Source organism: Blennius ocellaris, assembly GCF_963422515.1.
Source record: "Blennius ocellaris genome assembly, chromosome: 12".
NCBI classification, from domain to species: Eukaryota; Metazoa; Chordata; class Actinopteri; order Blenniiformes; family Blenniidae; genus Blennius; species Blennius ocellaris.
Genome location: NC_137661.1, coordinates 25,136,793 through 25,153,629, shown reverse-complemented (window position 1 = coordinate 25,153,629; position 16,837 = coordinate 25,136,793). Strand labels below are relative to the sequence as shown.

The 16,837-nt window shown below is 45.3% G+C and overlaps 2 protein-coding genes across 3 annotated transcripts; both read right to left on the bottom strand.

Annotated features, from left to right (window-relative positions):
- Positions 1 to 992: 992 nt before the first annotated feature.
- LOC308137573 (uncharacterized protein) lies at positions 993 to 2,869 on the bottom strand (the record flags this gene model as incomplete). The annotated part of the gene is made up of 2 exons (XM_080506325.1): positions 2,856 to 2,869; positions 993 to 2,532 (listed from the first exon to the last, which is right to left on the bottom strand). Exon 2 carries the CDS (start codon positions 2,457 to 2,459, stop codon positions 993 to 995), a length of 1,467 nt encoding a protein of 488 aa, XP_080362451.1. The 5' UTR covers positions 2,460 to 2,532; positions 2,856 to 2,869.
- A 9,520-nt stretch (positions 2,870 to 12,389) lies between these two features.
- LOC308137425 (glutamine synthetase-like) lies at positions 12,390 to 14,845 on the bottom strand. Of its 2 annotated transcripts, XM_080506101.1 has the most exons (7): positions 14,710 to 14,845; positions 14,202 to 14,404; positions 13,957 to 14,118; positions 13,710 to 13,856; positions 13,496 to 13,623; positions 13,175 to 13,374; positions 12,390 to 13,091 (listed from the first exon to the last, which is right to left on the bottom strand). In XM_080506101.1, the coding sequence occupies exons 2-7, from the start codon at positions 14,365 to 14,367 to the stop codon at positions 12,773 to 12,775; spliced, it is 1,122 nt and encodes a 373-aa protein (XP_080362227.1). In that variant the 5' UTR covers positions 14,368 to 14,404; positions 14,710 to 14,845; the 3' UTR covers positions 12,390 to 12,772. The 2 variants fall into 2 exon arrangements, with proteins under 2 accessions (XP_080362227.1, XP_080362228.1); XM_080506102.1 differs by lacking the exon at positions 14,710 to 14,845 and having other exon boundaries at positions 14,202 to 14,571.
- Between the last annotated feature and the right edge of the window lie 1,992 nt (positions 14,846 to 16,837).

Sequence of the window (16,837 nt, the reverse complement as noted above, 5' to 3'; positions counted from 1 at the left end):
ACCAATCCCCAATGCTCGCTTATGTATAATAGTTGTTTTTTCTTCCTCCGCATGTTTTTGTTCAGGTAAAAGTGGCACGAGGTCGCTGAATAAAATGAAATGATCTGTAAACAATTAACGATCCTCACCTCATCTGTTAATGTTCCTAATGTTATGGCTGATCAGATATAGAAAGAGATGATGAGATCCACGTCAAAAAAAAAAAAAAGCGTCACATTCAAACTTTCACATTATTTTTGAAAATGTGTAAAAATAAATAAATAAATAAATTATTATTACTATTTTGGTCAAATAATGTCCACAGTCTCAACGCCACTGAGAAAAGACGCTGGGATTGATGACCGAAACTTCAAAAAAGATAAAATGACTTTAAGACCGAGGATGAAGTGAAGGGTCCCGAAAGGAGAGCGCAACACATCTAAACATTTGTGGCGCTCATGTAGCGCACAGCAAATAAACTAACTCCAACAGACGGCAGAACATGATCCCTTTCAGGTCCAGAATAAGAAGTGCCATCAACTTTCAGACTCAGATACCATATTTTCAGGTAAGTGAGCAGGTCCCACAGTGGCCAAAAGGTTCAATGTGACTCTCTCACATGTTGCGCAATGATTTATAGTGGGGATTCCTTACCGTGGAGCCTATTTCCTTAATTAAAATACATTATGTTGCGCTCGGTATTAACTGCATTTGTACACCCATCAAGCTGTCAGCTCCAGTGTCAATGCTGGGCATGCGGTCATTTTTATCCCACGGCATTCGCACGGTAACCCGGCACCATGGGGGTGGGGGGTGGTGTGGGGTGGGGGGTGGGGGGGGTGGCTACAACTCACGAAGCAGAATTAGTATAAATGCAATATGCTTGCGTTTGGAAACTGGTGCCCTGTCACATTGCATGAGGAAAGATCCGACAGCGACCGTTTGAGAAACGGATTCGGCTTTTTTGGGGGGTTTGGTTTTAAACGTGCGCTGTGACATTCCTTCCGAGTTTCTCAGATGCCGCCGTCCCTGTGTTGCAGCACGTGCTCGGCGAGCTTCGAGGCGCACGCAAAGGACTTGTCGCACTCCACGCAGACAAAAATCCGCCCGGCGCAGTTGTGCTCCTGGTGGAGCTTCAGCTTCGCCGGGTGGCTGAAGTTCTTGCCGCAGCCCGGGCAGCCGTGCGGCGCCTCCCTGTTGTGGACGAACTGGTGACGGACGAGGCGGGAGGCCATGGCGAAGGCCACGCCGCACTCCCCGCACTTGTGGGGCCGCACGCCGCTGTGGATGGCCTCGTGCTCGGCCAGGTTGGAGGACTTGGTGAAGCGCTTGGCGCACACGGCGCACGAGTACGGCCGCACGCCCTTGTGGATCTTCTGGTGCTCCGCCATGCGGCTCGCCAGCGTGAACGCCTTGCCGCAGTCGGGGCAGGAGAACGGCCGCTCCCCCAGGTGCTTCCGCTCGTGGCGCTTCAGGGACAGCGGCTTGTTGAAGGTCTTGCCGCAGTGCGCGCACGGGAAGGGCTTGTCGTTGGTGTGCATGTTGCGCTCGTGCTTCCGCAGGTCGGACGAGCGGATGAAGTCCTTGCCGCAGGCGTCGCAGATGTAGGGCTTCTCGCCCGTGTGCGTGCGGATGTGCTTGCGGTAGTCCGAGGACCAGATGTAGGTCTTGACGCAGAAGGGGCAGCGGTAGGGGCGCTCGCCGGTGTGGAGGCGCTTGTGCTGCTGCAGCGTCCCCTGGTGGGAGTACGCCTTGCCGCAGACGTCGCACACGTGGGGCTTCAGGCCGGTGTGCGTCTGCAGGTGACTCTGCAGGTTGCAGATCTTCTTGAAGGCCCAGTGGCAGTGGGGGCACTTGAAGGGACGGTCCTCCGCGTCCACCTCACTGCGTTTCTTCATCGCCACCAAAAGTCTGGGGACCTTGCCGTCCTCGCAGTTTTCCAGGAGCTTCTTCACGACGGGGCTGTTCAGGGTCTTCTCCCCGGCCCCGCGGCCGCCGGCGCCCAGAGGGTATTTCTCGCCGTTTAACTCTTTCAGTTTGAACGTCCTCCGCTGGGCCGGGGCGTCGCTCTGCCCCTTGAAACGTTTCGAGCGGTTCTCTTGCTTACGTCGCACCTCATCCACTCCGATCGGGTCTTGTCTTTTATCGGTCTCGGTACGGTCGGCGCGTTGCGACGGTTCCTGGCCGTCGGCGGTTTCCGTGCGGCCGCCGGGTGAGAGCTCAGCAAACTTATCCACCAGAGACCAGTTTGGCGTTTGAGGGTTGAGGTAAAGGACTCCGGTCTCGCTGCCCTCTGCCAGCGAGTCCCCCCCCAAACAAATGCCGCCCAGCGAAGAGTCTGTCTGCACATTGTCGGCGTAATTTACGATCTGTCCGTCTGGCGGGTAAACAGTGGAACGACCTCTTCCCCGGTGCTTCCTTTTACTCCGGTTTTCAGCAGCTGTCCGGTTCGACATGCGCTGACACATTTGTTCGGCCATTATCACTTTAGTGATGGAGTCATCTGCGTGTGTTTGGACTTCGCTCGGTGCTTTCCTGACAAAATCACCCGCACTGAAAGAGAAATGAAGCACACAAAGCATACAGATTCATACCTTGTGCAAAAACACACACACACATTTTTAAATTCTTTCTGAATGATTACGCCACAAAAGACATGTTAGAACATGTGTTCTGTGTTCTGTCACACACCTTCTTCATGCCACTTCTTTGCCGTTGCATGCATTACCCAACCATAGCGCTGAATGCTGCAGTCACTCCACATGACTCCTGAATTCCTTCAGCAAACTCCCCCCCAGGTTTGTTTGTCAATCGTTCCAGACGCATTCAAAGGCTCCCTTCATGAGTTCAGAAAGTATTTTCTGGGGCCGGCTTACCGCTGTGGTTTCCTCCCGAGCAGATCAGGTCCAGGAGATGCCTCAGAGATGAACTGGGTCTGCGAGAATTCGACTGGAGATGTTCATTGGCATTAACAGGCGGAGTTTTGGCAGCAACCTTCTCTGGGTCAGCATCTATCCTGCAAGTCAGCAGCAGCAGCAATCAGATCTTCAGAGCAGAGCTCAGCTTACCTCCGCCGGACTGAGCAACATATAGACCGCCGGGTCATTTACACCGCGAGTATCAGAGACTCGACACCCCAAATTCCCATTAAAACGAAGGGAGGCAGTTGTTTGACCTTAAAATGTTCCTGCTGACTCAACGTCACAGTCGGTTGTGTGGAACAGCAGAGATGATCTTTATATCCCCCCCCCATGTTGGTAAAGTATGAGCAAAAATATTTGTTTAAAAGATCTTATCTTATGAGAAGATATCATTCATTCATTCATTCATTCATTCATTCATTCATGCACATGAATTCACCACATCCAGCTGAGCTGAAGTGAAAGAAACCAAGTTTAAATTTTGTTTATTGGTCAGACATATAGACATAGTTATAGGCTTACCTTATCTTAGAAGGTAGAATAGAATAGAATAGAACACAATAATATTTAAATACAGTTTTATTAAATTTTATGGAATAAAACAAAACAAAATAAAATAAAATAAACAAATCTGTTGTTAAAACTGAACTGAACTGAATAGAATAGAATAGAATAGAATAATATTTAAATAAAATGTTATTAAATTTCATGGAATAAAACAAACAAAACAAAAAAATAAACAGAACTGTTGTTAAAACTGAACTGAACTGAACTGAATAGAATAGAATAGAATAGAATAGAATAGAGAATGAAAAGAATCAACAGAAAAACACAACAAACAGTATTCACAGGAAGAAAAACTAAAAACATTTCTAATTATTCTCTTTCTCAGACAGATTCACTGTGAGAAATGTAATCGGTGCCGTTTGTAAATAAATCGGTCAAATGTTAAAGGATGAATGCCGCAGTTATTACATTAAGTCAACCGCACGAGTCAAATGTCTCTGAAATCGGATCTGAGCGCAGCTCGTTCACACCGATTACGAAACCTAATAATTAATCTCAGGTCCAAAACATATCGAGGGATTGTCGCTTCTATTTTAAGGAGGGGGAAGTGCATTTCTCGGTAGCGGCCACGAGATGTCGCTGTTCATCCGTCCACCTCCAAGTCCAAGCAGCTGGTGAAGCGGAGGCCGTGGAAATTCACAGGGAATCACCAAGAAGACCCCCCCCCCCCCCCCCCCCCCCCTTTCAACCCCCCACCCCCCCATCTGCCTAAACAGAGGACACATGTTTGGTTTGAATTACTGAACTTTTGAAGAACAGCTCGATGTGCCAAGGCCTGAAGAAGTGAAACCAGGGGTTGTTTCTGTGTTCCTGAACATTGTGTACCGAGAGAGACGGTAAATAAGTTGCTGTTCGGTGGTTCGGTCAGCAGATGACCTCGTCGCTCCTCGCCTGTCCCCGGCGTGGGACTCGTTCTGCAAGGAGCCGAACAAAGACCAGCAGTTTTATTCAACCTGGACCTCTGAGAGCAAATTAATGAAATGGACACTGCCGGGGTTTTACTCTTTGGTTTTGTTGGGTTGGTTTTTTGAAAAAAAAAATTCCCTGTAGAGAGCCGGCAGATTGAAATCAAACCGGCCTCGTTTTTAAACTCGTTTGTACCTCGTTTCTTCCCACACACACGAACGTATCGTGTTTTCACTCTCTCTGTCTCGTCTGTAGGCTTTCAGGAACATCCAATAATAAAAATAATAATAATAAGGTCTTTGTTTCCCTGCTGGGGATAAACAGGAAGATGCGTCGCCCCATTTTTAGCAATCTTTCACACGAGGAAGTATAATATGTCTAAGTTGTGCAACGAGAATATTTCTGGGTATTTTAATGTTAAAAAAAAAACAAAAAAAAACAACAACAAACAAACTGATGACTCAGCAGGTTTGTGTTTATCAACGAAAAGCTGTTGCAACAGCGACGTTTGCGCACTCGGGCGACGTGACGTCACGCGTGAACCCGGAGGCCGAAGCTGAACCAACAACCTGGTCTTCGGCGGCGCGTCCCCGAGGACGAGGTTGTTCGTTGGCTTTCTTTGTGTTTGTGTGTCTTCTGGACCCCCCGTCAACAAACTGTTTGGGATTCGTGACCACTTCAGAGAAATGACTGGAGCGGGGGGTTGGGGGGGTGGACATGTGCTCGCAGGCTAAATTTAAAAAGCATGACTCTCGATCAGTTTAGTCAATTTATTATTTTTTTTCCACTTCCTGTCTCAGCTTCACTGGAGCTCCGCCCGACGCCGCGTATTTAACAAAACCGTTTAAAAATGAATGAATGAATTCGTTTGCAACAAGTGGGAGCGCTGCACAGGAAAAAGTGCCGAGTCATTCTGTGGGTAGGTGGTGTGGGGGTTTTGGTGTGGGGGTGGGGGGAGGTGTTGCTGGTTCTTCAGTTTCACGGTGCAGAGGGCCGCCTTTAATTGAGAACATGCCCCAGCTGGGGAATTTTTCCACAGGCCCCCGTGGAAATCGCTGCATTCGCCTCGCTTCCTCAGCACCGTTACATAAGTTCCACCGCTCAATGTAAACTCTCTGGCAGGACCTTCTGCCGTTCCCACTTTTCTGCTCCTCTGACGAACCGTTTCCTCACGATGCAGAAGCCTCTGTCCGCTCGCCGATTCACAATTATTATGTTGGATTTTTTTTTTTTTTTTTTAATCTCTTGAACCCTTGACTTTGTAGATCGTTCAGAAAAAAAACTACATAGAAACGTTGCAACGGACTGAAATCTGATCCGGCAGGAACTGCAGGGTTTGATTTGCATTTCTGTGACATGAATGTGAAGAGTTTTTTTTTTTTTTTTTTTTTTTTATGTAAATACTTACATAAGCCCCAGAAAAAGAAAAAAAAAAAAACTTTTTACTGATGTGGCTACTTTCTCTGATGTGACTTAACTTGCTGAACTTGTACTTGTGTAACACTTGTTTATCGAGGCTTGAAATGTATTTCTTGAATACGATCGTCCTAATGGGGCACGAGGACAAGTGCCCTGTGAGCATGAGGACGGGGCTGTTGGACAGGTTGTACCGACACCCATTCTATCACACCTGCAGCTCAGTTTACACATTTTTTTTTCATCCTCTCCGACACGACTGCGCCTTTTCTTAATCACAGCCGAAATGAAAGCAAGCGCAAACTCGCAAGATCACATTACTTTGTCTTGAACTCCTGCATGTGTCACTCGGCAGTTTTGGATTCAGTTTAATTACTGGAGTAAAGAGCTTTGCCTATAAGAGACACCTGATTTTCTTGTTTTTTTTTAAAGCCTCATGTTCATATCTATGTGTATTTAAGTGAACAGCGTAGTATGGAGCCTTATATAAGAGCCTGCAGGGCAGAACTTGATTGTGGCTTCGTGTCGGAGCAAATATGAGATTAAAAGAGGTTTACTTGTTGCGTAACTGTCTGGTGACACACGTTTTCTGTGTCAGTGGAGTTCAAGAATAAATAAATGGATTTCACTTATATTGTGCTTTTCGCCTGCTTGTGGAGTTTCTATTCTATCCATTAATCTATCCTGTTAATCACATTCACCCATTCATGCACCAACGGAGGCAGCTGTCGTCTTCTTCTTCTTCTTGGTTCAATGGTAGTTTGCGCCCATAAAGTCACATTACCGCCACCGGCTGGTTCCATCTCTCTACATTGTTTTCCACCGCTCTGTTTCTCCAAGGCGTTCTGTCCTGGACAGAGAATTGAACCTGCAACCTTCCTACTGACAGACTAACTGACCCGCAGCCAGCCCATATATAAAAAATACAAAGATATACCAACGGTCCGATATAATACAATACAACTTGTATTAACAGTTAACTTAATGTCACTTCACTCTGAGCCGTGCTACATGCTACACGCTAAAGAGTTCCAGGGTTCACACGCCAGCGACACTACATGCTACATGCTACATGCTAAAGAGTTCCAAGGTTCACAGGTCAGCGACACTACATGCTACATGCTACATGCTAAAGAGTTCCAGGGTTCACACGCCAGCGACGCTACAAGCTATATGCTAAAGAGTTCCAGGGTTCACGCACCAGCGACGCTATATGCTACATGCTAAAGAGTTCCAGGGTTCACACACCAGTGACGCTACATGCCGCACGTCATTAAAGTGTGACTGATTACACTCATAAACAGCGAGCCTGTGGAAAAAACACTGTCGTCTAACTGGGAATCGTCTATCTGGGATTGACACCCTCCTCAAGACGTATAAGTGCAGAAGCTAAATCAGAAAACTCAAAGCAAATGGCAGAAAACAGAAAAACTATGAGGAGCATACCTGAGCACAATGTTGGAAGACTGAACAGAGTACATTATATATATTTAAAACAAACAAACAAACAAAGAAACTACCTAACAATGTTTCAATGCTCCGTCCTCCAAGTTCTTTCGTTATTGAAAATAAACAGCAACTAATTAACTAACTTAAAGTAATTCTTCTTTCTTTCTTTCTTGATTTTTATTTATTGCGTGTGCAAAACTTTCAGGAGACGTTTCTTACTGATCCGCTGCAGGTTCTTCAAGGTGGAACACACTTTTTATGAACTCCCGACAAACCTTGAATGGTTTTTATCTCGACGTGGGCGAATCAGGCCGGGCCTTTGTTCCCTGGAGGGAGACGGTCTCATCGCCACTTTTTAACATTGTGTTGATTTCATGCTCACAGCGTGTGACCTGCTTCTATTATTGTTCAATATGAGGATGAATAAACATGTCATTTCTTACTCATGTTTGTGTTTTTTGAATAAAGTTGCTTTTCAAGTCTTTCTTTCTTGCACATGTTTTTTTTTTTTTTTATAAAAATTTTTTAAATAAATATCCTTGCAGAAACATGTATACCCACCCTGGGTAAGAAACTGACAGAAAGAGAAGAAAGTTAGCCAGGACATGTTGTTCCCGTCAGGAATTAGCAGCTTTATAACAATGAGCTCAGCAAAGTAGGAAGAAAACTGTTTGTTCCTGTTCCAGAACCAAACCTCAAGAAAACAGGTGAGTCTCTGCAGCTCAGCTTCCTGTGACATGAAGCGTTATGACACACCGTCACTGCAGTCTGGAATAACGACTCAATTAATGATCAATAAGCGATAATGAAGGTGTATATCCACTTTTGTGATATAGATATTGTGCAGAAAATGCATTGAATTTCAAGTTTTCAACATATATATATATATATATATATATATATATATATATTTGTATATATCAATTTCAGACAGACTGTGAGGGGCCTGGCTAGGCTAATTAGCTCGCAGTTAGTTGGTAATCACGATATATATATATATATATACATATATATACATACATACATACATACATACATGCATACATACTTATATATTTATATTCCTCACTACTTCTTCCTGACTACTTGACGTCTGACCGCCAGATATTTTCCAGCTTTTACTTTCTGCGTCTAATTCTTCCGATTCGGTTCGCGTTGACATTTCACGACCCACAATGCATTGCGCTCTACGTCACGTCCACGGTGGCTTTCAAGGGGACCAGCGATCCGGTTCAGAGTTGGCGTGTTCACGTCAATACGCCGAAAAGTATGTTCTGACGAAATATCAATGGGGGAGTTAAGGTTTGTTTGTACGACGCCAGTTTGCTTCAATCAGTTTGCTTTCTTTTGTTTAATTATTATTATTATCATACCGAGCTAAATAAAGCACCACATCTTCATCAAGCGCTCAAGACTATGCCCTCCCTCCCTCCCTCCCTTTATAATTTCCCAGTGACCTTATTCTCAGGCATGTCACTCCGTGTCCACGTCTCTCATGGTTCTTATCAGCCGGTCAGCTGCGGCGCTCGTGCAGCCGAACTTCACACAAAGCCTCTCCTGTCCCGCCGTCACTGACTGTCTGTGTGCTGCGCTTTGGGAGGGACGAGCACGTCGTGTCCAATTATCCCGGCGGCCCGGCGCTCCGTCCAGATAGGAACTTTGGCTCCGAGTCACATTTAGCCGTGGGGGGGGGGGGGGGGGTGGTTCTCATCGCACGGGTTGTTTGTGCTAAATGCAGAGTCGTCGGTGGTCTGACGGGTCGTGCTTTCACAGCTGCGCGAGTTTCCGAACACTGGGTGACGGTCGTCAAACCCTTCGCCATGGGGGGGGGGGGGGGGGGGGGGGGAGTCCAGTCACAGGCGGTTTGTCATCGCCGGCGATAGCGGCTTAAAAGGGCCTCAGAACCAGAAGTGATTGCGCTCATGTGATGAGATTAGCCTTAAAGCAGCTGAGGACGGCGCTTCATTTGCTGTATCTGATTAAGTCGACACACACCGTGGGGCCGTGAACGGAAAAAAGCCCGCGTTGCGCAACGAGCATCCTCACAGTGAGCGTGTCGCCATGCGGCGTGGCCCCCCCGGCGACGCCATGACGCCGCCGGTTTGGTCGACAACACGCGGCGCGGCACTACGCCGTTGACCTGCACGGACTTATGTAAGCGCTCGGCGAGGAGCCCCACCCCCGCCTCCTTCTCCCTCCACACATGCCAGATTGCCGGAGCTCAGACCGCATGGGCTGCCATGGAAACACGGCTCAAGGCGTTATCCCCCCCCCCCCCCCCCCCCCCCCCCCCCCAACCTCAAGTTTTAGATTCATATGGATGATAGACAGGCACTTCAGACCCTCTGCAGAAAGATGAGCGACATCAAATAACACAGACGTGGTTTCAAAACAGTAAATATGCATTAATTTCCAACTTTTTTGTTTCTTGTTTGCGCCGATCGACTTGACGAAGACGACGACTGTCGCATGCGTGGACCGCACGCCATTTTCGAGAAAGACAATGTGGAGTCAAAGCGAGCGCCGTGCCGCAGGAAACACACTAAAAGCCAGAAGACTTTATACTTCCGGCCGCCTCGTCTTGAAGTTGATATTATTATTTTTTGACGATATAAGGTCTTTGTTGATCTTCCAGTTTTATTCTACAAATAACAGATATATTATTACACGCCCTACTTTGTATCTATGAAGTTTTTACAAACCTGAACAAAAGACAGGCCCATTAAGAAAGACAGAACTACTTGGGTTTTTTTTTTCTATATTTAATTTGATTGAATGGAGAGTAATTTAATACATAGCAAGTGACTATACTGAAATGGATTATTTGCTGCTTGGTGGATAATAATAAAGTTCACAAACACACATATATGGGTAAAACTGACCTAATTCCAAGATATTCCATGTTGTTAAGGGGAGGAGTTTAGTAAAAAAAAAAAAAAAGGAAAAGCAAAACAGCTGGAAAACAAGAGAAGTGTGATCCCAACAATAAAAGATCTCAAATGTTTTACTACCAGCTGGACATTTATGATGCTTGTCATGCAACATGACACTTAAACTGTCTGGATTGGGTCTTGAACTGTTTTCATGTCACAATAATGATATTTGCAAGGAGTTTTTTGTGCAGGGAAAGATATAAAAGAAGTGTTGGCAGGATGTAACAACAGATGAACAAACAACAAGTCGGGTTAAAATAACCTGAAATGTCTTTCAACTTAACTGCGTTAAAAAATAAATATGCCCTGGTTTATTCACTGATGAAAAGTTTGTTTTTTTAAAGTACTGGAACAACAGAAAGTCTGACTGGTTCTGCAGGTTTCTTCATGTTCAAAGTGAAGTTTTTCCTTTCCACTCTGTAAAAAAGTGCCTCAAAATGACCCTTGCAACTCAAATCAAGTCAATTATATTTCAAGTGCCAAAAACAAGAAACATATAAAAACGAAACTTAAAAAAATAAATAAAATAAAGCTGAACAGATACAGGAGTCCAAAATACTTCATGTTCTTTACTCTTCTCTAGTTTCATGGAAAGTTGGGGAAATAACTAATCATCTATAAAGCAAAATATCATAAAATTACCATAAAATATTCAACTGTATTTGATATTTTCTCATAAAAGAGGAAGCGGTTGTGGGTATAATAGCGTAGGAATCTAAAGTGTTTTCTATACTCAGATTTAATGTATATTTTGTACGAAGCGATAATCTTGCGTATATAATGTATAGGAATGTGTTTGGGTGATATAAAGTCATATTTCTGCAGGTGTTTTGTGAACAAACTGATGAAAGGGAGTTTTTTCTTTCTCTTGTCTGTTGTCTATCTTGTCCTCATGTGGGGCTTCCTGCGGCGGCGGCCATGTTGGATTTGGACAGCGTAGAAACTTTAATGCCGCAGAAACGTGTTTAATCGAAGTTTTACATCGATTTTCCAACTCAACATCTGCGACGTCATATGAAAACAAGCCGAGTTTATTTTTTTTTTACAAACTTCCTTACTTTCTTTTTTAGACACATTACTCGATTAAAGGGATTTTTTAAAAATCAAAGCGTCAATAACTTGTCTTATTGAGTTTGTTCAGTTAAAGGTAAACAATTAATACATAATAGTTTACGTTACATACATTGTTTGCTTTCATGTGTTTGTAATTGTCTATTTATGATAATGACCCTGAAAACAAACAAATAAATATATTTCTGCATTCACTTTTTTTTTTTTTTTTAAACTACAATCATAAGACTTTTAGACGTCGCTCTTATTCTACCTCCATTTGGAAACTTGTGAAGTATTTGATAATTGAAGGAAATGCAACACATCTAGCATTTTCTCATACTTGTGAACACGAATGAGTTCACAACTTCGTCCCAAATAACAATTCAATTATTCCGAGATTGACTTTTCAAATAAATCTGTTTTGCTGTGACGGGAAGGTAAATTTGCTTAAATAAAAACAACGCAAACAAGCATGTTTGAGCTCACGGATCATCGGCGGCCGTGCTAACAGATAAACAAACTGCATCTTTACAGGCTTTGTTTATTTATTTATTTAGGAGACATTGAACTCCTCTGCAAGAAAACAATGGCGCTGTATACAGGGACTGACTCACCCTTTAGTGTGTGTGTATGTGTGTTATTTTAGTCGACAACCTGTTTTGAATCATGTTTGTTGCGTCGGTGTTTGAAGAGAGCTTCGTATCACGTTCGGGGGAATCGTGCGAAAAACAACGGGCAACGCTGCCGTTTTCTTTTTTTTCTCTATTGTTATTATAATTATCATCAAGACTCACTGTCATTGTGCCGCCGCAGCTGCACCGTCGCCACTTTAAACAAGCCGAGTCGCCAGTTTGGGTATTTGCAACAAAACTGGGATTTACTGATACTTCACTTCACTGGCAAGAGGGCTGACTCACTGACACACACACACTCTTTTTCACAGCTTGCGTTAAAACAACATACCATAGAGTTAATCTATTTTTAGCCTGACCTGTGCCGAAATGCACATCCGTTACATTTTCTTTTTTAAACTCACGTGCCGCCGCCACGTCGCCACGTAGCTTTGAAGAAAACACGCAGTTTGTTTACGGTGCGATTATCGTTTGTTGCTAATGTGGCGCGTCGAGAGTGTAAACGCATGGATTATAAACACGGCACTGGCGGGGGATGTAGAAATGTTAGAAGTTTATTAAAGTTTGATTATTACAATTGACAAAGACATTCAAAGACATGCATCTTTAAAAAAAAAACAAATTTTTTCAAAGTCATATGGATTTTTTTTTTTTAATGATCAAAAATAACATTGTGACAGAGGCACCGACTACATTCAGATGTAGATCTGCGAGTAAAAAGAGCTGCAGCGAAAAAACACCCTTCGTAAAAATCTTTAAGCATTTCATTTATACAAATCATCAGTTGTTGTGACACTGACACAAAAAAAAAAAAAAAAAGGCATCAGTCACCGTGGAATCATCGTTTTCAAGGTATAAAAGTGAAGTAAAGACATGGGAGTGGGGGAGGGGTGGGTGCAGTAGTGGTACCGACTGTTCACGTGCTGTAGTCGGTGGGCTCGTCGCCCTCTTCCTTCAGCAGACACGTGCGAACCAGAGCCTCCGTGACGATGTACGGGTCGCAGTTGGCGGACGGCCGGCGGTCCTCGAAGTAGCCCTTCTTGTCCTGGGCCACCGTGCGCGGGATGCGGATGCTGGCCCCGCGGTTGGCCACGCCGGCCGAGAACAGGTCGATGCTGGAGGTCTCGTGGTGGCCGGTGAGGCGCCTGGCGTTGTCCCGCCCTCCTTTGGGATCGTAGGCCCGAATGTGATACCCGTGTCTCTTGGCCAGCCGCTCGATGGAGTCCTCGATGACCCTGCCAAACACATCAACCTCGGGTCAAAACTTTTGTTTGTCCTTCCTTCTGTTCAGGATCGAACGAGTTGAACTCATCCGCACTTGAGGCCTCCGTCCTCTCGCATCTCCTTTGTGCTGAAGTTGGTATGGCAGCCAGCGCCATTCCAGTTGCCCGAGATTGGTTTGGGGTCGAAGGAAACGATGAGGCCAAAGTCCTCACAGATTCTGTGCAGGATGAAGCGAGCGATCCACAGGTGGTCCCCCATGTTGGTTCCTTCGCACGGCCCGACCTGGAACTCCCACTGAAACCACGACAGAACCAACGCCTTGTTGTATCGACACGCGATTCCGACCTTTTTTTAATTCCCCGTCTTACACTTCATTGAAGTGTAATTAACGGTGTGTTCGTCCTGGAAAACGTACCTGTGCCGGCATGACTTCGGCGTTGGTTCCACAGATCTGAACCCCGGCGTACAGACAGGCCCGGTAGTGTGCTTCTACGACGTCCCGTCCATACGCGTTATCGGCCCCCACGCCACAGTAATAAGGCCCTGAGAGGACAGAGAGAGACGGTGAGCACGAACACCGAGCCAGTGGGCTAACGCCTATATTTCAAACAAACAACTCGGAGATGCACCTTGTGGACCCGGGAAACCGTTAGCGGGCCAACCGAAGGGGTGTCCGTCGGTTCCCAGCAGGGTGTACTCCTGCTCCATGCCAAACCAGGGGTGGTTGTTCTCCACCATGCCCATCATCTGCTTACAGGTGTAGCGTCGGTTGGTTTCTGACGGAGCGGCAAATCAAAGGGGGGGGGCGTTAGACGAAACCCAGAGACGAGCTCGGCGGCGACGGGGCGTGCCGCGCCGCGCCGCGCTCCTGCTCACCTGCTGGCTTTCGGTTGTACTTGAGCACCTCGCAGAGCACCAGCTTGTTGGGGTCTTTTCTGAACGGGTCCCTGAACATGGCCACGGGGATCAGGAACATGTCGCTGTTGGAACCCTCGGACTGGTACGTACTGGAGCCGTCGAAGTTCCACTCGGGGAGCTCTGGCGGGTCAAAACGGCGGCCGACGTCAAGCAAGGTTCGTCGGACCGCTCCGACAGCTCTGCGATACCTCAAAAGATCTTACCCTCGACCGTTTTGGGTTCGCCATCCAGTGTTCTGGTCTTGCACCGCACGCCTTCTCCGGACCCGTCGATCCAGATGTACATGGCCTGGACCTGGTCCCCCTGGGGGAGGCTCATGTACTGCTGCTTCACAGCTTTGTTCAGCTTCGAACTGGCTGAGGTGGTCATTTTTTATTTTTTATTTTTTCCTTCCCTGACCCGTCACCTACAGTGGAGAGGACGTCAGATATGATCCCACTGAAGTCAGAAGAAGACAAACTAGTACTGCCAAGCAAAATCTCCCATCAATGACTTGTTATGCAACAAGAGAGAGAGCAGGAACAAAAGTCAGTGCTTGATTCTTCCCAACTCTCATTAAAAAAAAAAAAAAGAAAAGAAAAATTCACGCATAACTACAAGACAATAAACAACGTGCGGGAGGGGGGAGGAGGAGGAGGGAGGGGGGGGAGGGTAAATAAAAGCATCTAACGTTCTATAAACCAACAAGCTGTGGATGGCAGAGCGTCTTACCTGATGTTAAGTGTAGAAGGATATCAAACAATGAACAGAGTCCGTGAAGGCGAGCTCTCTGTGTCGGTGGCTATTGTTGTTCATTCCTGCTGCCCTGCGCGTCTCTACCTGGGATTTATAGAGCCGCGGAGGCGCTCATTGGTCCGAGCGAGGCGTGATGCGGGGATGCAGCAGGCTCAGTGTGTGTGTGTGTGTGTGTGTGTGTGTGTGTGTGTCATAAAGACACTGAGACACACAGAGGTCCGCCAACACACACCTCATTAAAGTAAAAAAATAAAAAAAAATAAAAAAAATTACAATACAAATAAATGGTTTGGACACTATTAAGGGTGTGAAATAAAACAAAGATAAAAGACCCACTTTGTCTGAGACGAAGGGAAGTTTGTAAACAAGCCAGCGCCCCCTGCTGGCCGTCGGGTATAACAGGACAAATTGTTCTCGCGCTGCAACGACTGGCGTCAAAGATAAACGTCACGCTGAGATCTTCAGAAAAATGAAGCGACACGCGACTATTATCTGTGGAAACAGCCAGTCGGCTGTACTGGTGGAACTGGACTCATACGAAGATAACGAAACAGTACTGGAAGTACCCTGAGCTAAAGTTAAAGTTAAAGTTAAAGTTAAAGAGCTTTATTCCTCCCCAGGGGGAAACACAAACTTACAACAGCTCAAGGTAAAAAGGTGCAGAACTTATAAAGTTAAGGAATTAAACTATGTCAACATATGTAAAAATCTAAACAAGAGCAAAAAAAAGAGCACAAAAATAGAATATGTGAAAAGAAAAAAAAGAAAATCCAGTAAAAAAGAAAAATCCTCTAAAAAAAAAAGAGTCAATTGCCAGGATTGATATACAAACAGTGTAGATGGGTAAAAGAGATGGACTCAGTGCAGGTGTAAGCGGTACATGTAGGACATTTACAGTGAATTGTTAAATATCCTAACAGCTGTTGGTGTGTGTCTATACAGTGCATCCTCCCTGCAAAAACAGAATTGAAAGTTAAAATAGCAAATGCAACAGGTTATGATTTAAACAAGCCATATATATAGAGAGAGAGATGACTGGAATGACTGGAAATATGTCAAAGGTCATTCTCCATTCCCCCTTCTTGCATGACGTCTCATTTGCAGCCTCGCTGTCCCCCCCTCTGTTTTCCTACACGCATGTGCCGTTTAAGTCTCGACGTGCTGTCCTGTGTTTCAATTCAACTTTATTTATACAGCGCCTCATACAACACAGTCATTTCTAAGCCTTAAGCTAAGAGAAAAACAGACAAACAAGCAAAAACAATAAGACAAAGATGCCTCCATGCTTGAATGTGGCCTTGACGTCGTCTTTTATGTCACAAAAACAGGGAAACTCCACTTTTCTGGAGCAAATTCAATGTGTAGGAATGATTTTGCCCCGATGGCATGCGTGTGACATGCGACATGGCCCAGCCAACGTAAATGATTCCACTTCATTGTCCGTGATAAAGTAGTCCCATTAATAAGAATGAAGAGATATTAAACATTAATATGAACATATGGCACTACAGTGACTAATATAAGCATGGACATGATGGAATCAACCACAATGTGTGTACAGGGAGGAGTCATGATGTTTTGTTCCACAAGAAGGAGGACGGACTTCCTGGACGCCGTGGAGGTCGAGGGTCATTGTCCAGGATGGACCTCAGTCTGGACCGGCTCGTCCTCGGAGACTTCCTGCACAGTTGGACACCTCAGGGCCCATTTAGGAACCCAGCAGTGGACCGACGGCTGCCAAAGACTAAAGAATCCCCTTTATAATCATTGTTAGTGATCTCTACGATTTACGTTTATTGATCTGCATTCAGTGATCTGACATAAATACCTTTTAAATAAATAAACGTGGCAGAGCTTGAGAAACATTTTAATGCACACAAAATCCAAAAAGGGTGATTTTCTGCCCTCTACAGTCCAATTTGGGACACAACAGTCCATTTCAGAATAAATGTATTTGAACAAACAACACTGTTTTAGGTGAACGAGCCATTTTTCAGATCCAGACATCGCTTCTTCTCAGGTTTGAGGTATTTGAAACATCAGTGTATTATTTATGTCTCAGTACATCAGAAGACGTCATAGATTCTGATCTGCTGAATATAAA

Excerpts from the sequence above, each read along its gene's own strand:
- LOC308137425 (XM_080506101.1), bottom strand. The coding sequence starts at position 14,367 with ATGACCACCTCAGCCAGTTCGAAGCTGAACAAAGCTGTGAAGCAGCAG. Across the intron at positions 13,857-13,956 it reads GTACAACCGAAAGCCAGCAG|AAACCAACCGACGCTACACC; the intron begins GTGAGCAGGAGC and ends CCGCTCCGTCAG. Across the intron at positions 13,624-13,709 it reads CGGTTTCCCGGGTCCACAAG|GGCCTTATTACTGTGGCGTG; the intron begins GTGCATCTCCGA and ends CTGTCCTCTCAG.